General features: G+C 35.8%; 1 protein-coding gene across 6 annotated transcripts in view; it reads left to right on the plus strand.

Moving 5' to 3' along the window:
• Positions 1 to 22,616, plus strand: part of CCDC146 (coiled-coil domain containing 146) — a 131,490-nt gene that overhangs the window by 99,241 nt on the left and 9,633 nt on the right. For all 6 annotated transcript variants that reach the window (XM_016145939.2, XM_016145940.2, XM_036230289.1 and 3 more), the window contains 6 exons: positions 11,764 to 11,859; positions 13,506 to 13,676; positions 15,965 to 16,053; positions 16,146 to 16,310; positions 17,424 to 17,648; positions 19,137 to 19,365. In XM_016145939.2, the coding sequence (XP_016001425.1) occupies positions 11,764 to 11,859; positions 13,506 to 13,676; positions 15,965 to 16,053; positions 16,146 to 16,310; positions 17,424 to 17,648; positions 19,137 to 19,365 (975 nt within the window). The remainder of the gene's footprint in view (positions 1 to 11,763; positions 11,860 to 13,505; positions 13,677 to 15,964; positions 16,054 to 16,145; positions 16,311 to 17,423; positions 17,649 to 19,136; positions 19,366 to 22,616) is intronic.

Genomic DNA, 22,616 nt, shown 5'->3' on the forward strand with positions numbered 1-22,616 from the left:
ATATAATTCTTATTTTTGAATTTGTTTATGTGGTGTATCACATTAAACAATTTGCATATGTTGAACAATTCCTGTGCCCCTGAGATAAGCCAACTTGATCATGGTGCATCACCTTTTTAATATGTCGGGCTGTATTCGGTTTGCTAGTATCTTATAGAGCATTTTTGCTTCTGTGTTCATGAGAGTCTGTAGTTTTCTTTTCTTTTTTTGTATTATCTTTACCAGGTTTTGGTATCAGAGTAATATTGGCCTCCTAAAATGAGTTGAGAAGTATTGCCTCCTCTTCGATTTTTTGGAAGAGGTTGAGGAGCATAGGTATTAAATCTTCTTCAAATGTTTGGTAGAATTCACTGGTGAAGCCATCTGATCCTGGACTTTTACTTTTTGGTAGGTTTTTGATGATTGTTTCCGTTTCCATACTGATGATAGGTCTATTTAGATTTTCCAGATCTTGATTGTTATTTTTCTAAGTGCTGGTCCATTTCTTCTAGGTTATTAAATTTTGTATTATATATTTTTTCATAATATTTCGCATAATCCTTTGTATTTCTGTGATGTCAGTTATAATTTCCTCTTTTCATTCCTGATTTCATTTATTTGTGTTTTTCCTCTTTTTTCTTTAGTGAGTCTAGCCAGAGGTTTGTTATTTTATTAACCTTCTCAAAGAACCAGCTTCTTGTTGGATTTATTTTTTCTATTGTTTTGTTGTTGTTGTTGTTGTTGTTTTCAATTTTATTTATTTATGCTGTAATTTTGATGATTTCTTTCTTTCTGCTGACTTTAGGCCTCATTTGTTCTTCCTTTTCCAGTTTTTTAAGATGAAGCGTTAGGTTGTTTATTTGGGCTTGTTCTTGTTTTTGGAGGGAGGCCTATAATGATATGAACTTTCCTCTTATGACCACTTTTGCCATGTCCCAAAAGTTTTGATATTGTACTATCATTAGTATTCATTTTTATGTATCTCTTGAAGTCTTGTTTTATTTCTGACCCAGTTATTCTTCAGTAGCATGTTGTTTAATCTCCATGTATTTGTTGTTCTTCCTGATTTCTTTATGCAGTTGATCTCTAGTTTCAAAGCATTATGATCAAAGAATATGATTGGTATGATTTCAACCCTCTTATATTTGTTAAGGCTATCTCCGTGTCCCAGTATGTGGTCGATTCTTGAGAATGTTCCGTGTGCACTAGAGAAGCATCAATAAAGAGCTGTTTTTGGATGGAAGGCTCTGTAAATATCAATTATGTCCAATTGGTCAATGTGTCATTTAAGGATGTTATTTCCTTATTGATTTTCTGTTTGAATGATCTGTCCATATCTGACAATTGGGTGTTTAAGTCCCCTACTACGATAGTGTTTTGGTTTGTTTCTCCCTTTAGTTCTGTTAGTAATTGCTTTACATATATCAGGGCTCCATGATTGGGAGCATAGATACTAGTAAGTGTTATATCTTCTTGGTGCATGATTTCCTTTATCATTATGAAGTGTCCCTAAATATCTTTCTTAACCTTCTTTATTTTGAAGTCTATTTCATCTGATATTAGTACCCCTACTCCTGCTTTTCTCTGAATGCCATTTGCTTGAAATATCATTTTCAATCCTTTCACTTCGAGTCTGTATTTGTGTTTGGAGCTGAGATGTGTCTCCTGGAGGCAGCATTGGTTGGGTATTATTTTTTGATCCATTCTGCAACTCTGTGCCATTCTATTGGTAAGTTCAGTCTATTTACATTTAGGGTTATTATTGAAATATGAGCTCTTCTTGTAGCCATTTTATCTTTTGCTTTCTGGGAGCTTGGTATTTCCATGCTTTCTTGTCCTTATGTTTCTGTTTTCTTTCCTTTGGTTGTCTTTTGTGGGTTTGCCTTTGGTTCTTCTTGTTTTATGTTATATACTTCAGTTCTGAATCTTTGGTGTGTGGTTGCCATTATGAAAATGAAAAGTATAGTTATACATATACATTTTCTTCTGCATGTGCCTTATCTCCAGTCCCCTTTACAAATCTGGATCTTTGAATCCTCCCCTTTTCAGTCATTGTTATCTCAATTTTTCCCTATGTATGCTGAACGTTCATTACTATCTTGCTATAGCAATTCTCTTCTTATTGTTTAAGCTTATAATGGCCTGTTCTTAGTAAGGGTTGCACTCCTCTGTTTCTATTTGGCTGATAGTCACTTTACTTATCATTATGTATTTTTTGTTTGTTTGTTTGTTTTAGATGAGCTGACAACTTTCAGTATTTCCTGTTGTGCAGGCCTCATAGTGGAGAATTCCCTCAATTTTTGTATGTCTGGAAAGGTCTTAATTTCTCCTTCCTATCTAAAGAGGAGCTTATCTGGATACATTATTCTAGGCTGGTAGTTACTTCATTTAGTAATTTAAATATTTTATTCCATTCCTTTCTGGCTTGTAAGGTTTGCGCTGAGAAGTCCAATGATAATCTAATGGGTTTTCCTTTATAAATTACTGTCTTCTTTTCCCTGGCTACCCTGAGAATTCTGTCTTTGTCATTGATTTTTGATAACTTTAATACAATGTGTCTTGGTAAAGCCTTTTTAGGGTCGAGATAATTGTATGTCCTGTTGATTTCTTGAATTCTAAGCTCCAGCTCATTCTTTAGCTTGGGAAATTCTCAGCAACTATTTGTCTGAAAATGCTTTCTAGTCTCTGCTTCTCTTCCTCACCTTTGGTAATGCTCATTATTCTTATGTTTCCTCTCCTGATGGTATCAACTAGTTCTTGTATTTTTCTTTCATTATTTTTCGTTCTTTGGTTTCTCCCTTCTTCCTTCTGACTTATTTCTAGATTCCTGTCTTTGATATCATTGATCCTTTCCTCCATTTGGTCAACTCTATTTCCCAAGCTTGCTATTTCGTTTTCAACTCTTGCAGTGTGTTCTCATCTCCAAAATATCTATTCTATTCTTTTTGAGGGTTTCAGTCTCCTTGCTCTGCTCATCAAGTTGTTTTTTCAATACCTGAAATTGTTGATATGACTCATTTCAGATCTCCTAAAGTTTTTTCAGAAGTACCATCCTGAATTCTCTGTCATTTAATTTGCATATTTCTATGTCTGTAAGCATATTTTCTGGAGATTTTTCTCTTTCTTTCTGAGATGCCTTGTCACTTTGGTTGTTCATGGTGTTTAATGGACTATTTCTCTGCCTGAGCATTACTGGAAGTGTATTCTGCTTTTTTTCCAGAAAGAATATTTATTATATAAAGGTCTCTTCTTTAGCCTGATGCAAAGAAGGCGCTTTTCTTTTGGTTTCCAGTAGATGGCGTCTAAGCCTCTTGGATCCCTGCTTTATATAAAGCCTAAATAATGCTTTTTAAAATTTTTCTTGTAGATATTTAATCACGCTCACTACCCTCAGTTTCAGTTCCTGTCAGTGTCAGTGACTCTCCTGGCAGCGTTTGCTCAGATTTCCCTGGGGCTCTGCGGTGATCAGTCTTGGAGGGTATACGGAGAGGGCTCCGGGTTGGGAGTTGGGGGCTGTGGCTCAGCCTTGGTTTTGCAACTGCAACTGGTAAAAATCAACTATTGTTTCTCTGCGGTCCAGTCCCGCTTCTCTGCTTTCTGCCCTGATGACTGGGCCCTGCTGTCAGCTGCATGGAACTCACAGCACTCACAGGCAGGGCTCTTCAGGGAAGTCACTGCACCCTCTTGTCCTAAAGGGAGGTCCAAAGGCTGTGAGAGACAGCTTCTTTATTTCTGACCTGTGGCAGCTCTTATGCGCAGATCCATGCTCAGATGTGGTGGTGTGCAGTTTGGGTGTTTTTTGTTCAGTTTTAGATGTTCAGTTTATTGTTGTTTCAAGGGGAGAGATCTGAGAATGTCTCACTCCACCATGTTTCCCAGAATCTTTATCTGAAGACTTTAACTCTCTTTAATTTTGCAACTCTTACGGCTTCAAAGATATTTTTTAATCCAGCTTTTCCAGTTATTCCTTTGGTAATTATTGGTTTATTATAAGCTGTTCCACCTTAGCCTAAAGCTTACATTATGGCCACTTCGCCTTGATCACAGTAAGATTTACAGTTAATGACAGGTATAATATCTGTTCTAAGTATTAATTGAAACCTAAATGTGATGCATAGGAAGCTCCTAAAACCAGCAAGAGTTGCTTATATTGATAAAAGAATCCCTGTTAACGACCAAATAACTATAAGTAATATTTCTTTAAACAGTAACAAAATAAAAATTATCATTGCCTTTAATAACCTATTTTGTTGATTCCAGTAGTAAGTAAAGTTAGCCTTTTAAATGTGCTTTTAATACTGAATCAAAAACATTCTGCTTAAAAGTAAAAACCTAAATAGAAGTAGTAACATAGTTGTCACTTAGAGAATTACCTCTTATTTAATCTCAAAAACAATGTACACTGATAAAAGTCACAAGATTGGTTCTAAAAGATGACACACAATAAAAAAAATTAAGTTTGTCTCTACTAGAAAATCTAAATTAAGTAAAATAGAAGAGACACGTAAACATAACATGTAATTCTGCTATTTCTACTTCTAGTTAAAATATGACATATTGCAATAGACCGTGCTTCCTACTATAATAGCCAGAAAAAAATGGATAAACTAAAAATTATACACTTTTAAAAGACATAAAAGACATATAAGAGTAATGGGAAGTATATTCCACAAGGGCAGAAGCACTTCCTAGGTGAACTTGGATGGGTAGACTTTTTTCTTCCTGGGGGATTTGCCAAGTCTGGCATGTGCAGGTAGAAGATGGACCTCTCTTAGTGAGAGAGACTTCCCTGGGGTTAGGCAAAACTGGCAGAGCTTTTAAGGACCATGTGGGTTAGCATGAAAAATTACAATATGGAGGATCTCTTAATTGAAGACACCATACTCTCATGTAATAATATCACACATTTCAAAACACCTCTCCATTTAATCATGGCTCCTATTGATTTCCATTTGGCACTGAAAAGAAAGAAAACCCCATATCTACACTTTAATACAATCCCCTCAGTGCCTCTGGGAATTTTTCTCTGATAGTCATCATTATATTTTAAGGGTTGGAATATCACAGGTCTGTAAGGTTATTCTCTTTCTAAACATAAAACCATGCTCAAGGGTATGACAACAACAAAAGCCTCTAACCAAGTAAGTATGTACTTTCTTTATGGTACATGTCAAGCAGAGTATCATGCAGGTTATTAATCCCAAGAGAGCAGAACACCATGCACCACTTACCAATCCTAGGAGAGGAGGCCCGTGACATCTCAGTATTTGAGTCACCAAGGAAAACAACAGTCAGGCATTGGATAGAACAACACTTTATTTACATAGAGAAGAGACAGAGCAAGTCTCTTCAGTAGTGGACACTGGTCCCCAATGGCCAACGGATCTTTCTGGTGGCCAACTCAGGATGATTGGCCTACACTCCCTCCAGTCCTGTCACAGTAGAAGGAACACTGATTCCCCTCTTGCGGAGTCTGTAGTACTGAAAGTTGGGAGTATAACTGAGGGCCATGGACATACATGCTAAAGAAAACAAGGGAACACTTATTGTGCCTGAAACAGAAAAAGGTATTCTCACACAAAGTGATAAGCCCAGCACATCTCTTGGTAAGGAAGTGTTCCAGGCCCAAAATCCATTGCTATGCATCCAAGTGGGGGTGGAAAAACTTCATACAGGAGACTGCCTTTCCCAACACTACAATTTTCCTTTATTTGTAGTTTTCTAGAAGTTTTATCTTTCTTTGCTCTGATTTAGAAGTGATTCTGTGTTTTTCTCTCTTCCTGACTCATTTTCAGTGTTCAAGACAATTGTGTCAACATACTATTTGAAAAGAGTATAAGCTTTGAATCCAGTAGAGTCAGGTTTAAATCCTAGATTCCTTTAACTCATTCCAATGTTGGACATTTCAAACCTTTCAACTGGAACTATTGCAAGGGATAAAAGTAATTACAAATGTGAAATTGTGTAGTACCAAGAAGTTGGTACCAATAAGTAAATGTTGCTTTCCTTACTTTATATATATGAACTTTTTCAAAGGCTAAAGAAAATTTTGTAGTTAACATAAGACTGTGAATGTGGCTATTTCATTCCTATGGAGACAACTGTACCATCAGGCTCTACTGATTAACCTCAGAAATATCTCTCTGTACCCACTCTTCATCATCTGAATGACTGCAGCTGCCCACTAGCTGTTCTGCCATGGTTCTATCCTCTCTTTTGCTACCAAATTAACATTCTTAAATGGTACTTTCATGTGTCACTGACCTGCCAAGGCATTTAGTTTTCTTTATTTTACAGAATCCTTATTTTATTTTCATAGAATGAAAAAACTGAGATGACTCATTAAGATCATATGGTCATTCAAGGAAGGCAAATAGGTTTCATCTCCAGCACTAGATTCATTCAGTTGGTGGTAGCTCCTTGTAGTAACTATGTTGTAAAGGAATCTGAGGCTCAGCACTGACTTATCAGCTCTGTGGTTGATTACTGATGTCTGCCTCAGGTATAGAAAAGCAGATAACAAAACAGTACATGTGCCATGTAGTTCCTATTCCTAATCAAGTCCTATTCCTTTAGCTGATTCTTGTGATATGTCTTCATATTCTAAGTAATATGCTTTTTGCTACTTCTCGATTTTTCATTTTTAGAGCTGATTTTTTTTTTTTTTTACTTCTTACTATAAAAGGTGAGGATTAAGCTTTCTTCATACCCTTGTTCAACACATACATGTCTTATCCATCCACAGCCTCACATCATCATTTTGGCTAGTTCGAAATTTGATGTTTACCTTATTATGAATATGGAAGGGCTATTGACACCTGAGTCATATAATATCAGAAAATTATTTTATCCTTTCTTACAAAATTCTGTGTTCCCAGGAATTTAAAAACAATCTGTTTTTTTATTTATAGTTTTCTGTAGACTTATTAGTTCAATCCCAACCTGTCCTCTAACTGTAAAATTCCCTGTCTGTGTGTTAAAATCTATTTGGTAGTCTAGTCATTAAATTTTTTTGAAGAAATCACTTCTGAGACTTGTCAATAACCTGTAACCAAAGGCCGCTAGGAACACATTTGTAGCTGAATGAACCAAGTTTGTTACTCATTGTAGTGAGGGAGAGCACGTACCATGAGAAATGGTAGGCTATCTCAATAGAGGGGATTAAAAAAGACTAATTTTGTAGATTGGACCATGTTCATGGTTTTGTCTGTGATAGAACACAAATACAGCATGGTCTTGTTTTTGTCTATGATTGTAGAATGCTCTCGTCTGATGGTGATTTTCTATGAAATTGTTGGTGTTCAGCAAGAGAACACCAAGGCTTAGCTGTGAGTGCCAGGTCAGCTCCTGGATGTCAGGGGCTGCTTTTACCATTCTTGGCCTTCTGATCCATTACAAATTGTCTCATTGCTCTGTAGTGTACTCCCCAGCTTTTATCTTTGGAGACTTACTCCATCATCTTGGTGACTCCCTTCACCCCTCCTATGTTGGGTCTCCTTTTTCATGGATCTCTTCTATTTCTCTTTCATGGTTTACTCTCATTTTTTTTTTTGTAGGAGAAGTGTCTTTTAGTAGCTTTTTCAGAAAAGGTAAATAAATGGAAATTAATTTTTAAAGACCTTATATGGCAGAAAATGCATGTTAGAACACCTTGCATGTCAGAAAATATTTTAACTTCACACTAGCTTCAGAGATGACTAATAATTGAACTAAATATGTAATTTTGGGTTGGAAATTATTTTTCTCATAATGAAGGCATTGATCAATTGTCGTTTAGCTTCTGGAGTCACTATTAAGGAATTTGGTGTCACTCTGATGCTTGATCATTTGTTTAAAGCCAGTTTAGTTTTATTTTTCATACTGGAAAATATAGGATTTTTTACTTGTCTCCAGAATTTTTAAATTTCAGAATGTTGTTCCTACTTGTGTGTCTTCCGTTTTTTTCCATTGCGCTGGACACTTGGTGTATATAATAACATATAACCTTCAGTTCTGAGACTCTATCTTGAATAGTTTCTTTAATTTCGTCTATTCGTTCTTTTTGGGACTCATTATCCAGATGTTGTACCTTTTAAAATAGTCTTAATTTCCTTATCTTTTTTCTCTTATTTTCCATTTCTTTGTCTTTTGGACTTGCCACAAGGGAGATTTACTCAATTTTTCCTTCCAATTCTATTTAATCATTCAGTCTGCTAACACATTTTAAATTTTTCATGAGCTCTTTTTTCTCTGAATGTTTCTTTTTTATAGTATCCTTATTCTTACTTCATACTTTCTCTTATTTCACTGAAAATATTAATTATAGTGCTTTTTAAATTTTTCTTCTCTTTGCATAGACTTTATTTGCTACAAATTACATTTTCCTTTTTTATTTTTTATTTGTGTGTTTGTTTTTGCCTCTTTTGTATTAAAAACTTTATTCAAATATCTGGTCCTTAACTATCTTTTTATATTTAAGAGTAGGATACCATAAAGCCAATTAGATGCTGTTTCTGAAATGAGGTTTGCCACTAACAAGACACAAATATATAAGGAATGGCCTTTAACCAAAGAGGAGATTGCAGTAAAATGCTCATGAGTTGTTTGTTCATATTTAATAAATAAGTGCCATTTATATTAGGGCACTCCTAGCTATTAAGGTCATAAAATAGCATTCATAGAACATAAAACTAACAAAAATGAAAATGTATTAAAATCCTCTTCCATCACTGATTTCAAGAAAAATCCATGTTTTTGTCCTAGTACAGTTTCAGTGAGAGACTAACTTCCTCTTTGACCTTATGACTTATAATTAGCCCAGCCACAGTCCTATAGTGGTTGGCAATACTTGAAAATAGGAGTGGGTCAGACCAGTTACTCCCAACTTGAATGAACATTTTAGACTTGGATACAATCCAAAAAGAAAAGAGATAAAAGGTAAATATGAAGGGCTCTGGCTATTTTTCAGAATTTGCTTTTCCCTAGAGACAATTGTTTGATTCTCCTATGGCCTTTGATCATAGAGACTGTCCCAGAAATTCAAGCCATAAACCACATGAAAGTTTGAAATATTTTAGAAAAATATCAAAGACTTAAAGAAACTGAGGTTCACTGATATCAAATAATTGGGATGTTTACAGCAACAGAATAATGTCTAATTTCTTAACTTTTATGAAAGTTACTGATGTTCGTTGATGCATTGAAAATGTCAGGAAGAAAAGATTCCAAACTATTAACAGTGACTCCTGGGGAGTAGCATTTGAAGTAGCAGTGGGAAGCAGAGATGTTTAATTGCTTACTTTAGACACATTTTAATTGTTTGTTTCATTACAATAAACACGTATTATTTTTTCTAAGTATGAAATTCTACTCTATAAAAATCAAAACAAAGACTTAAATAAGCTTACAAAACTTGCTGATATTTGCAATTTAGGGCTCAAATGTAATGGTAAATATCTTAAGTCTCCAGTATTAGAACATAGCTGGAAGATAGCTAGAATCAATTAGGTTGGGGATTTGGTTGCAAGAAGTAAGAGAAACTCAATTACAGTGGCTTAACTACATAGAGGTTGTTTTATTCACATAATAAAAAGTCCAGAGATAGGCACAGCAGATACTTTTATAGAATGAAAAGTCCAGGATCTTCTTAGCATCTTTTTTGATCATTCTTAATGTGTATGGTTTTTTTTCCAAGGTCATTTCACATTTAAAGATAAGGTCATACAGAAGTGGGAAAGAGCAGAGAATGAAAGGCATATGACAGCTGACTTGGCTGACTCTGTCTTTTGAACAGGAAGAGTGTTTTTCCAGGATCCCTACCCAGAGTCTGAGATGTCCTGGATACATTACAGCACTGAACAAAACTGAGGTTCTGTAAGGTCAAAGTGGAGTGTGGATATTGTCTAGGGCAGGCAACCAGCAGGCTCTATTATCAGTGGCTCACCTTGTTTCCTCTTCCACAAAGCAAGAATACTTAATTCCTGCATACATTTAGAGGGTCGGGTTTATGGAGAATTGAGAAAGGTATCAGAAAAGGTATCAGAAAATAAATTAATAAAATTCATTGGAGTATTATTTGTACTTCAAAACATTGGAAATAATGAAACAAAGAAAATTTGTCAGAAGCTTTTAGTTAACAGAGTAGCTGGTGAGTGTGATCTCATCATATCTTCCATAAAGGCCTTATTAGTGTCCCAGGTTCCAGTTATCATTTATGTACAGATTTGCCTATACTTGGAAGCAAAGCACTTAGAGCAGTCCTCGCCTGGGTACCTGTGGCAGAGAATCAGACAGGGACCAGGGACTTCCTCTGTCTTGGAAAGATTAACTCCACTTTCTAGAAGGAGAAATCAAACACCTCTTTGCTGGTTTCTTAACTCTTCCATGAAATCATCCCTGATTATTCAAGTCTATGTTGAGGTCTCCCTTTTCTGACTCGCTATAGCACTTATCTGCTCATCGAAACCACGAATTCTGTATATTGTTATATGGATTTTACAAGACCATGTTTAAGTCCAGTGTGTGCTCCTCAACAGCTAGCTCTCCATGGTAGGACAGGCCCTGGAAAGCAGGATGTCTGTCTCTGGGCATTTGAGGGTAGGAAAGTTGCTACTAAAGATACACAGGATCATGGATGTTGGGGCCTCCAAAGACATCCTTTAGCTAGTTTAAAAGAGCAGCATGAACCTTAGAAAGATGCTGTTAGATGACCTTTAAATCACTAACAGATGCTGTTAGATGACCTTTAAATCACTAATCTTTCCTTCTTGGGACAAATTTTAACCAATATTCTACCTGGGTGTCTAGACGTGTGTGCCGTCACAATAAAAGGTAAACCAGATCAGATTGTAGTCGTGTGCTTTTAATATAAAGGTTCAGCTCTAAACATGCTCTAAGTCAAGTGTGCTGTCAGCACCCCACGTTAACCCTTCCTGTATCTTGGGGTGGTATTTCCCCAGAAGCTGCCATGTGTCTTCTTCCTCTCTTCTCTTCTCCATCATAAAGAATCTGACAAGCTCATTCCTAATTAAGGAAGCAAAGACTGATGCAATGAAATGTTGCCTTCTCCCCAAAGTACTTTAATGGAGGAGAAAAACACAATAGAAATGTAATGATGGAATTTCTGGTATCAATGAAAAAAGTTAAGACACTTTTCTTTTTTGTAAGAAATTTCCAGCTACCCATTAAACTACTACATAAGAGTAGCCAACTATTCTCACTGTTATTAATAATAATCTATAGGATTTCGAAATGAATTCACACTTTATAAGAATAATGAATATTTAAGTATGCATATTTCTAAAGTACTGAGTGATCAGTTAGAGGGGCAGTAAAGTGTTAGGATCCTGGGCTCTAAGTCTAACCACCTGAGTTTGTACCTACACCATTGAGGCAAGTTGCTTAAATGTCTTGTTCCTCATTCTCATCTGTACAATTAGAGATTTAAAAATTACCTACCTCATGGGGTTATTGTGAAGATTAAATAAAACCATACATATTAAGCACTTAGAACCTTGCCTGACATATAGTTGGTGCTTTATAAATATTAACAGGTATTATTAGTAAGATTTATGTCTAAATGAATGATAAATAGTATGTTTGCAGCTAGTAAATTATAGATTTTGGTAGGTCTTTCTATTTTAGTTTTCCATGACTTTATAAAGAATATTCACCAAATAGACTGTTCCTGTAAGATTCAGAATCATAATATACCCACCATTTTCAAAAGGTACATGATGCAGTTCACTACACGACCTTGAAAATTTCTTTCTTGTATAAATGCCTGTTTTTAATTTCAATTTCTAGATGGAAGCTATCCCTAAAGATGATTCTGCATTATCTGAGAGAAGGAGAGAACTCCACAAAGAAGTTGAAGTAGCTAAAAGGAATTTGACCCAGCAGGTTAACATCAACTCTTATTTAAGCTTCTAAGAATGATTAATACAGAGTTGTTGGGTGTTTAACAGTGTTCCACAAAACCTCATCAGTGGGAGAGTCATCAAAGATAATATGATATTACTTAATATGGGTCTGTTTCTTGATCTTAAAGCCCACTCCAACCTCACATTAAATTTTTTTGGGAAAAGGCTGTGTTTGAACCAGCAAAGATTATACAAATTGGTGAGATTTTTTAAAATAAGAAAGCTATTGATTATATTAAAAATAAACAATAAATGTTTTATTTCACCAATGTCTAAAATTTTCAGATTTTGTTTATTTAAGCCACTGTCAATGTATTTTTTAATTTTTATTTTTCTAGTGGAGTTGACATTCATTATTATTTTTTATTAGTTTCAGGTGTACATCATAGTGGTTAAACATTTATATAATCTACGAAGTACTCCCCCTGATTAGTCTAGTACCCACCTGGCACTATATGTGGTTATTACAATATTATTGACTTTGTTCTCTATGCTGTACTTCACATTCCCATGACTGTTTTGTAACTACTAATTTGTACTTCTTAATCCCTTCACCTTTTTCACCCAGAACCCCAAAACTCCTCTCATCTGGCAATCACCAGTTCTCTGTATCTATGAGTTTGTTTCTCTTTTGTTAATTTATTTTCTTCTTTAGATTCCACATGTAGGTGAAATCATATGGTATTTGTCTTTCTCTGTCTGACTTACTTCACTTAGCATAATACCATCCAGGTACATCCATGTCATTGCAAACGGTAAGATTTCATTTTTTATGGCAGAGTAATATTCTATTGTATATATGTACAACTTCTTTATCCAGCCATCTATTGATGGGAACTTATGTTGCTTCTGTATCTTGGCTATTGTAAATAGCACTGCTGTCCCTCTGCAGGATCCCAAGGTGAGTGTGAACAAGTGAGTCTGTGCACAGTCCCTTTAAGTGGATGTCTGGGTTTCCATCAGCCTTTCATCTCACCAGAATAGTTAGAATGCCCACTCATTTTTACAGCCAGATTCTGTGGAGACTTCTCTTCCCAGGATTGGAACCCTTGGCTAGGGAGTCCCGGTGTGAAGTTGGGATCCCTCACACTTCCAGGGGGAGCTCTATTGCCAAAATATCCCTCCTGATGCTTAACTACCACTCGCAGGTGTGGGGCCAGCCTGTTTTGTGTCTCCACCCCTCCTACCAGCTTTGAAGTGGCCTCTTCTTTATATCTTTAGTTATAGGACTTCTGTTCAGCTAGTCTTTAGATGGTTCTCCAGATTGATTGTTCTATAATTTAGTTGTCATTTTAATGTGGTCATGGGAGGAGGCAAGCTATCTTGGCCAGAACTTCCTGTCAAAATATTTTAAAACATACTTTTATGTCTCTTCTTTTTCTTAAAGTTACTTGAAAATACAGTCTAAATAAGAAAAAGTTATGTCATCTTAAATATATTATCACATTTGGACATTCTTGTATAGGATAAATAAAATTCTTGGAGCTAGGACAGTAGTTTTGCTTTATGTTTTAATAATACAAATTCTACATAGGAAATACAAAATAGTATAATGTTCTAAAACCACACTAAAAATGGTTTTAGTGTGTTTCTTCAAACGAATTTTAATATCTTGTGTTTTTCAAGAAAATCCTATCAGATGCTGAGTCTAAGTTAGTAGAACAGCAACTTGCAGAAGAAAACAAGCTTTTAAAGGAGCAAGAAAACATGCGAGAACTAGTATTTGGCCTTGTTCGTCTGACTCAAATCAAAATTGATGAGAAGGAGCAAAAATCCAAGGATTTCCGGAAAGCTCAGGTATCTGTGTTTTTGTAACCATCCATTCATTACTACAAGAGTTTTGGGTAGCTTCATTTTAACACAATGTTCATTACAAAGCTATAATTGTTAAATCTCCTTCAAGTTTCCATAACTGTACAGCTTCCTGAAACAAGACTCAATCATACTTTGAAAAACAGTCCTAGGATTCATTTAGCAGTAGTCAACAATCTAGAGAGAGAAAGAGCTAGATAAATCATGATGAGCAGAGTTTTCGAAGAGATGACAATTTTAGTAAGAATAAAGTGGTGGATATGACTGACAGCTAGCTGTACAGGCCACAGATATCTCACATCCTACTGTGATTTGCCCCAGAACAACTCAAGAGCAGTAGCATTAGACCTTTCTTTTCCCAAGTTCATCAAGTCAGTATCATTTAAACCAGTGTGAGGATACCCTTAGTTACTACTCCACCCCATGATTTTCCTGGGCTCCCTACAGAGCTGACCCAGTGCAACATCTCCAAACCAAAACAACAATAAAACCAATGGCAAAAACAAACATCCTGCCATGCTAGCTAAAGCTCTAATATTAGAACTATTTATTAAGGTTCTCTGTGAAAAACAAATATGATATGATATATTACTAAACTAGAAAACCTGAATTTACCCAGATGTTGGCTGTTTCTAAGTGCAACCTTTGTTCTAATGTTGAGCAAGTATTTACACAAAGTAGCATTTCTTCTTGTTTTTCAGAAAGAACTCACATCAAAGCATTAATGAGCAATGAGGTTAATTAAGATTTTGCAGAGAAGACTGAGGAAAAGATCTACACCACACAACCTCAGCAAATTATTTAAGTCCCCCCATTAATTGTTTATTCCCCACCCCCCCTTGGAACATGGGAGAAACTAAAAGGAGTTTAGTTCAGTAGAGTTCAGGGGATAGGCGGGTTTCACAGGGTAGAGAAGGGAAAGACAGTGACTGGGGAGGAAGAAAGGAAAGAAGGCAACCTGAGAGAACAGGGTGGCTGAGGGGAGGAGGAGCACAGGGATACTTGTTACAAGGAACAATGATTTGCTTTATGAATCACACAATTTTTAAATTAATCTTAAAAATCGATATATATGTTATCTATGTGCAACTAATCTATGAAAATGAAGCCTCATTATTAAATGAGCTCATTCATATAAAAGCACATAATTCTTTCCCTTTAAATACGGAAATCAATAAAAGAAAAATGTTGTTTTCCTTAAGCACTCTTAACAGTGGGAATTAGTCTGCCAAACATTAGCTATAATAAGCTGTAATTTCCTTAAGGCAATAGTCAATATTATTTTAACACTTTATCTTCATACCTAAAAAAACACAAGAGGTAAAGGGAAATACCAATGCTGTTATTATCTCCAAGATGGAGTGGATGAAACTAAATTTTTACATCTGTTTAATTCTTCACACACATAGTTATTTAAATAATAAGCTTCCTTCTGACTTCCATTCTCACTGAGAACAACATAAAATTGCTACATGTCCATCTTGGCTCTGATGCCTAGATTCTTTTAATCACTCATGCCAAATGAGTTTTGCTCTCACAATCCTCAACAGAAGGCCAACAAAAACTATTTCCTCAGGTTTCTACCAGCAAATACTTCTTCATTGAATATCTTTTTCACCCTAGATGAAGGACCCAGTATCTTTATATTTGAAGAATGTTACTAGTGTATTTAGCACTTGGTATATGTCTAGGATTTTAGAACTATAAGTGCTGTCTTTTAAAATATTCATGTGTAATTCGTAACATCTCCGTGTGGCTTATCACAGTATGGTGCTTCATTGTATAGGAAAGCACACCCAAAATACAAAAGAATGGAAAAGTACTTTAAAATCACAGCTTCAGTCTCTCACCAAATACCACAAGGATTCAACACATACGTTTATGAATACATACTACAAATCCTCTTTCTTCATCTATTTTCCACAAACTACAAACTCCTCAGGGCACCTAGCCCAGCTGTGCTATTCACATTCTTTTGTTCTTTCAAATGTTCCCTGAACTTTTCCTCAAACCTATCCTGGGCAGGCTCTTTTCTTTTTCTCCTCTCTGTTCTTTTGCTTTCTTAATTAACCCTTTGTTTTAGCCAATGTGGTTCAGTTCAGCTAGCCAGGCAATTTTCAGATCTCTTTTTCTTTCCCCTGATCTACAAACCTAGCTGGACAAGATAGTTTTTTCCTTAATGGATAGGAATGAGATGGATGAGACTGGGAGTATTCGTATGTTGGCAATGGTGGGCTTTTAAAATTATTTCACACATAATTTTTATATTTCAGCAAAAATATACCAACATTGTGAAGGAGATCAAAGCAAAGGATCTTGAAATCAGGATACACAGGAAGAAAAAACGTGAAATTCATCGGAGGTAAAAGAATTGCATGATAATTTATCTAGTTGGGTGGGGTAAAAAAACAGATCCTTATTTCACAAGTTTCAAAAACACTTGTATTTTTACAGACTCAGAGAGTTTGCTAAACTGTATGACACTATTCGAAATGAAAGAAACAAATTTGTTAACTTACTTCACAAAGCTCACCAGCAAGTAAACGAAATAAAAGAAAGGCATAAAATGTCATTAAATGAACTAGAAATTTTAAGAAATAGTGCAGTTACCCAAGAAAGGTAAGCGTTATAATAATTATTGTCCTTTCAAAGACTTTTGATTCATTGAACTCTAAAATATTCCAGGGATAATAAAATAGAAAATAATAGTCTTTTACAAAGCTAGAGAAGCCCTTGCTCAAACACCTTGCTTTAAAGTTAGAAGACAATCGAATGTTTATTAACCAACATCCCCAGTGGTATATTTGAAGCATCTAATATGCTCGTGGGAGGCAGTATGGCAGAGTAGGTAAGAAAGGTGGCTTTCTAGACTCAAATCCTAGCCCTACCACTTACTAGCTATGTGACCTCGGGCAAACTACCTTACCACTCTGGGCTCACATTCCTTACCCATAAAAAGAGTCCTTATTTTATGGGACTTTTTATTATTAAATGTTAATCCATGTAAAAACACTCAGAAGTATCTGGCAAACAGTTGATTTTTAACTTATTACTTACCATGTGCCAAGATCTGTTGAACTTATATTTATTCCCTGATCTACTGAGTCTGTATAACCTGAAAATTTTCTAGTGGCCATTAATGCCCAGTTTCCTTTCACAAAGAAATTACAAAATAGACTCTTGTGTGTGGACAGGGCTGGGATGGGGGTCAATGGGGGAGGGGATTGGTATGAAAAGGAAAATCTAATTTCCTAATCAGGTTCTCATCCTACATCAAAGTAATAGAGGCCATGCATTAATTCAGCATTTATTGTGAGTCTGTATTGAGCTGGGTACCACTTTAGGTCCAATGGACATTTTCAGATGTAACCAGCTCTGCCTTTAAGAGAGCAGTCTCCTGGGGATGACAGAGCAGTAAATGAATTACTATAGTCTCTTGCTTTGATAAAGGAGGGCAGCAGAGGGTTGGGGCACAAAAGAAAGATGTCCTAATCTGGGTGGAGGGGGAATCTGAGACCTGGGAAGATTATAGAAATTCCTGAAGTATGATCATGGAAAGTATGATAATCATGATTATCACTTGATAATCATGATGAATACCATTATTATTACTACTATTATCATTTCAACAGACACACTAAAGCAAGAGCTATGTTGATACCGCTTTGGTTTTAGAAATCTTCAGCTTTTAAAGAAAATTATTATCTTACCCATTTCCCATTATTTTTAAAGAAAGCTACAAAATTCCATGCTGAAACGTGCCAACAATGTCACCATTAGAGAAAGCATGCAAAACGATGTGTGCAAAATTGTAGTCAAACTTCAGGAAATGAAAGAGAAGAAGGAAGCCCAGTTAAATAACATTGACAGACTTGCCCATATGATCACAGTCATTGAAGAGGAGATGGTGCAACTTCGCAAAAAATACGAACGAGCTGTTCAGCGTCGAAATGAAAGGTAAAAACCAGGAACCTAACATGAAGACAAAGCACCCAGAGATCCTGTTTAGAAATATTGCCCCTTGTTCTATCTAGACTTGACGGTGGGTAGGGAGGGATATTTGACATTCAGATTTCATTAGCCTTGGGGAAGAGGGTAGCTGTTCACTTTGCCTGAAAATGAGAAACTCTGTCCTCATAAGAGAAACAGGCAAGAGTAGGGTTTAGGAAATTGCTCACTTGAAGGTCAGATCCTTTCCCAGACTATCATTTAGGATGCCTCTGATTCCATCGAATTATTTCAGTAAAATTGACATAAATAAAGCTTTGGATTATGTATCCATTTTTTTGTGACAGATTTGTTCATATTATAATATTTATTCAGCCATTCTCTCAGTTCTTTTCTGAATGAGTAAGTATAACCTTTAGGAGTAGCATTATTTCTTCCAGGCTATGATTATGTCATTAATCAATTACTATTAGCAGTTTCTCCAAATTGCTTATGCTTTGAGAAATCTGGCAGCAGATGATAGAGCATATAGTAATTATATCTGGTACCAGATTGTTTTTCATCAAACCTTGGTTGTGTTCTCGTCTATGTACGTACTGGACCTAGAAAGTACAAAAAGGTGGTAAGGCATTGCTCCTGGCTTCTGTTGTTAAGAGGACTGAGAAGATTACGAGACAATGAGACAAAATACAGAACTAAGATTAGCCAAATACAACTATGTGCAACCATTTGAGAAAGGAGAGAAAGAAAGAGACAGAAGCAATTACAGACAAATCCTGGGATAATGGATATGCACAGTGTGTGGGAAGAAGTTTAGGGTGGTGAAGAATACCATTTTTCAAAGGACTGCCAGGTGTTTTCTCCAGGGGAAAAAAAATCCTCTTATTTGGCTGCTGTCACAAACTGGGCCCTGTTCAGATCTGTGGGGCTGGAATTAGAAATTTCTTACTTACTTTCTTCTCCATATTTTCCTCACAAGGAAGAATTTTTCCCCTGGCAAGATTATAAATGACAGAATTTTGCCTGCTTATTAGGAAATTTGCATCAGAGATAGTCAATGTTAAAAGAACCTAATAGGCCTGGCAAGTTACATTGAACGGAGTCACTGTAGAAACACATTCCCTGGCCCTCCGCCCGGGTACTTCCGGCCAGACCTTGTTTGGCAAGTCTGGTCCAAGGAAAGGGTCTGCAGATAAACAGAATATGAGATAATTTTGTTCATGCACGGGGAAGACATTCTTTCCCACCCTGGGAAAACCTTGGGGACTTGCAGAGGTACTGTGCCAGCCAACCACATGGTCAGCTCAGATCATCACTCTCCTATTCCCCAAACATTCAAAATGTGCAGTTTGACTAGAAAACTGCCAGTATTTATCTACTGTTTTTCAAAATTATGCAATGTTGTGTATTTTGCCCCCAAATCTGGAGGGAACCATATGACTAGTGAAACTGTGGCCTCAATATCCTCTTAGCCTTTGCCTCTCAATTTGACCGTAGTGGTGTTCAGCTTATAGAACGGGAAGAAGAAGTGTGCATTTTTTATGAAAAAATAAATATCCAAGAGAAGATGAAACTAAATGCAGAAATTGAAATACATGTCCTGGACGAAAAGATACGATTCCTGAAACTGAAGATTGCTGAGAAGCAAAGACAGATTCATGTGACCCAGAAATTACTGCCAGCCAAGAAGTCCCTGGATGCCGAATTAGCAGTACTCCAAATTCAGGTGGGAAAGTGTTCATTACACCTTTCCAGGGACCATTTGCTGATTCTTTTTCCTTCCATCATTGGTTTGTAGGCCAGAAAGTTCTTACATGTAAATCAAGCCATGCTACTCCCTGTACCTGTAAGAAACCATAAGTTATACGTCTTTTTAAAAAATGCCTCAGAATATGGCTGCAAGGTAGAATTCACGAGTTAGGCAACCAAGCTACAGATTATCTTTTTGCCCCATGAGGCATTTTCCGCCTTTCTTGGAATATAGATCCTCTCAAATCTCAACTCTAGTTCAGCTTCTTTATAGCTCAAAACTTAAGTAATTTTATTACCACTGGCATAATTATGTGTTTGATGCTTGCTGAAAAGATCTCAGAGACCATCTAGCTCTCTTATTCTTAGTACTCTTGCCCTCTAGAGCTGAGATTGTTGTTTGTTATTAATTGGCAATCGCAATAATTCAACTTCTAGTTAACTCTCTTAGCTTTCCTGTAATTTAATAACCTGACTAACATGGCCTTTTAAAAAGTGGAATAAAGCCAGAAAGTTTAAACATTAAATAGCAAACAGAAAGAGAGAGAGAGAGAGAGAGAGAGAGAGAGAGAGAGAGAGAGAGAGAAGAAAGAAAGAAAGAAAGAAAGAAAGAAAGAAAGAAAGAAAGAAAGAAAGAAAGAAAGAAAGAAAGAAAGAAAAGAAAGAGAAAAACTAAAGCTACTTTCTTCACGTGTGATAATTTCATTTTTTCTTAATGAAAATATAGAAAAAAAACTAGACTAAAAAATTTGTGGCTAGAACTTTTTTCCATTGACTCAATGTAAGAATAAATTTTAATCTATAACACATTTTCTAAAATGTCAGATTTGCTTTTAGATTTTTTCTAATTATAAAATTAAGACATGTTCAGTTAATAAGGTTTTGAAAAATATAAAACTTTTAAAGAAGAAAAGAAAATTCTATCCCCAGGATATAATCACTATTAAAATTATCAAAAATCTGGAAGAGAGGCTTCTAGTCTTTTTCTAGGTGTATAAGTAAATGATTTTCATTAGCTGATGCTGTAAACACAGTTCTGGATTCTGATTTTTTTAAAAATGTAATTATGTCATAGGAATCACAGGACTTTGTGAAACTAGATGTTGGGTCTACTTTCATACATTGTGTGTATGTGCTATATAGATGATAGGATCTTTCTTTTTGCACAAATATGCCAAGGTTCCGATTCCAGTGTTTATTTGTTTGTTTGTTTTTTAGCCATACTTTCTCCCATTCACTTCTTCAGTAAGTGTAGCCCTTATTTAGATGGATTGGTGGAACATCCCCCAGGCTTCCCACATAGCTTCCTCAGGATTACTACAGCTCTGACTCAGGTTTCCAATGAGATTCATTTGGGGGAATTCCCTCATCAGCTTGCACACCAGTGGACTTGTGTGCCATGTTAGTGCAGACTCAGGACTCACTTCTTCTTCAGCCCGCATCTTTCATGCAAGGCCTTTGTGAACTGACTTTACTGAAGATTTGGGGCAACAGTGTAAGAAGTACATTACAGAAATACAAAAAACTTCAAGTCAAATATCAGATATCCACGCTCTTCAAAGTTCCAGAGGGCCACTCCATCACTGGGAACAGTCCCCTTGGGTATATTACCCCATGCGTCACCGTAGCCTAGCTCTGTTTCACTGGCTTGTCTTTCCATCTTTACCCCACATCTTCCCTCCCTGTGGCACCTCATACTTTTCTCATTCCATTTTACAGAATAATTTGGCTCTCTCTATCTCTTTCCCAAAACACAGTTTCAGGGCCATCTTTGCTCATACTAAACTATCAAGATGCCCAGCAGAACAAAAATACTAAATTCAAGATCCACAACAGAAAAATGTGCTCCCTATTATCTAAGTATTTTATTCATGTTAATTGAATATTTCTATTCAATGGATAAAATTAGTTGTGCTTAAGATATACTCAACATTTTATTTTATAAAACCAGTTTTCTGGTGTGAAATATGAATTCAAGTTTACCCAAGAGGAAAAACTATGCATTTAATGATAGTACACACTACCTGATGTGAACCCAAACCATTCTGACTGCATATGAATTGAGAGATATAGACTATGTGTTATCATCAGTTACTGTTTTACCAGAGTTAGTTCTAAACTTAAGAACAGTTGAATAGAAAGTTTCCCATTAGTCTTTTCACTTAATTATTGTCTACTGAGCACTACCATATGGGCCCTTTGAAGGACTTAATGTGAAATTTCAAGCTTAAGGTGAGCCATTTTTGCACCTTGCCTTGCAGTGCCAATTTCTATTATATCCTGTTTGTTAAACTGTAGCATTTTGTGTGGTTTTTCAAAGTCTTCCCATTTTTTGCATCATTTTCGGAATTCTCTTAAGGTTTGTATTTTCTCGGTTGTTTGAAACAGTTTTTAATCATCCAACAGTCTAATCCAAGGATTATCATGAGTCATATTTTCATGATGTTTGTAATAAGAGGTTTTTAAAAGGAGTTTTGGAAGTCATATGAACTATTTTAGGACACAAGAATACTATTTTATATAGAAATAGTAAACATTTTTTCCTCAAAGGCCATGGGTAAATAAAATCAATCAAGGCACCACTTTGATAAGAAAGCACCATATTTTTTTCCTATTTAATTTCCTAATTAAGAGAAGGAAACATTAAGTGTTCTTAATAATAAATACAACAAATGCTTAATTACATGTAAATGTATACTTTAAGTTCATATTAAGGGCAAAAAATCTCAGTGTGCTGCTACTTCTTCCAGGGAGTGGCCATATTTCTTCATCCACCTCCAAAGTCTCATTAATTCCACAAATATAGTTGGCATATAAAACATTATATTGGGTATTTGGCAAAAAGATATAGATAGTTCATGCTATCCTTTACAGACTGTACATTATGTTGACCTACTAATTAAGAACTGTATTCTTCTTTGGAAACCCATTAAACCGATTGCCAGCAAAGAGTTTTAAACTGTTACAGTATGATTTATACCTTGTATGTTGTCTATCTTGGCCTCTGTATTGACCTGAAATAAAGAGAACAAGTCTGTATAGTTTGAGCTCCGCAATCCCATAATGTTTCATGAGTATAACATGAAATGGGAAGTAATCAAAGGGCTGTTATAAAATCAACTTTGACTTTGATGACTCAAAAGTCATCACCTTGCCTTGTAGGGCTAGTTACAGACATCATTCTCATGGTACCATAAGTGAACAGAAGCATTGCTTAACCTCAAGTCC

The sequence above is a fragment of the Rousettus aegyptiacus genome, unplaced genomic scaffold, assembly GCF_014176215.1.
Source record: "Rousettus aegyptiacus isolate mRouAeg1 unplaced genomic scaffold, mRouAeg1.p scaffold_m13_p_13, whole genome shotgun sequence".
NCBI classification, from domain to species: domain Eukaryota; kingdom Metazoa; phylum Chordata; class Mammalia; order Chiroptera; family Pteropodidae; genus Rousettus; species Rousettus aegyptiacus.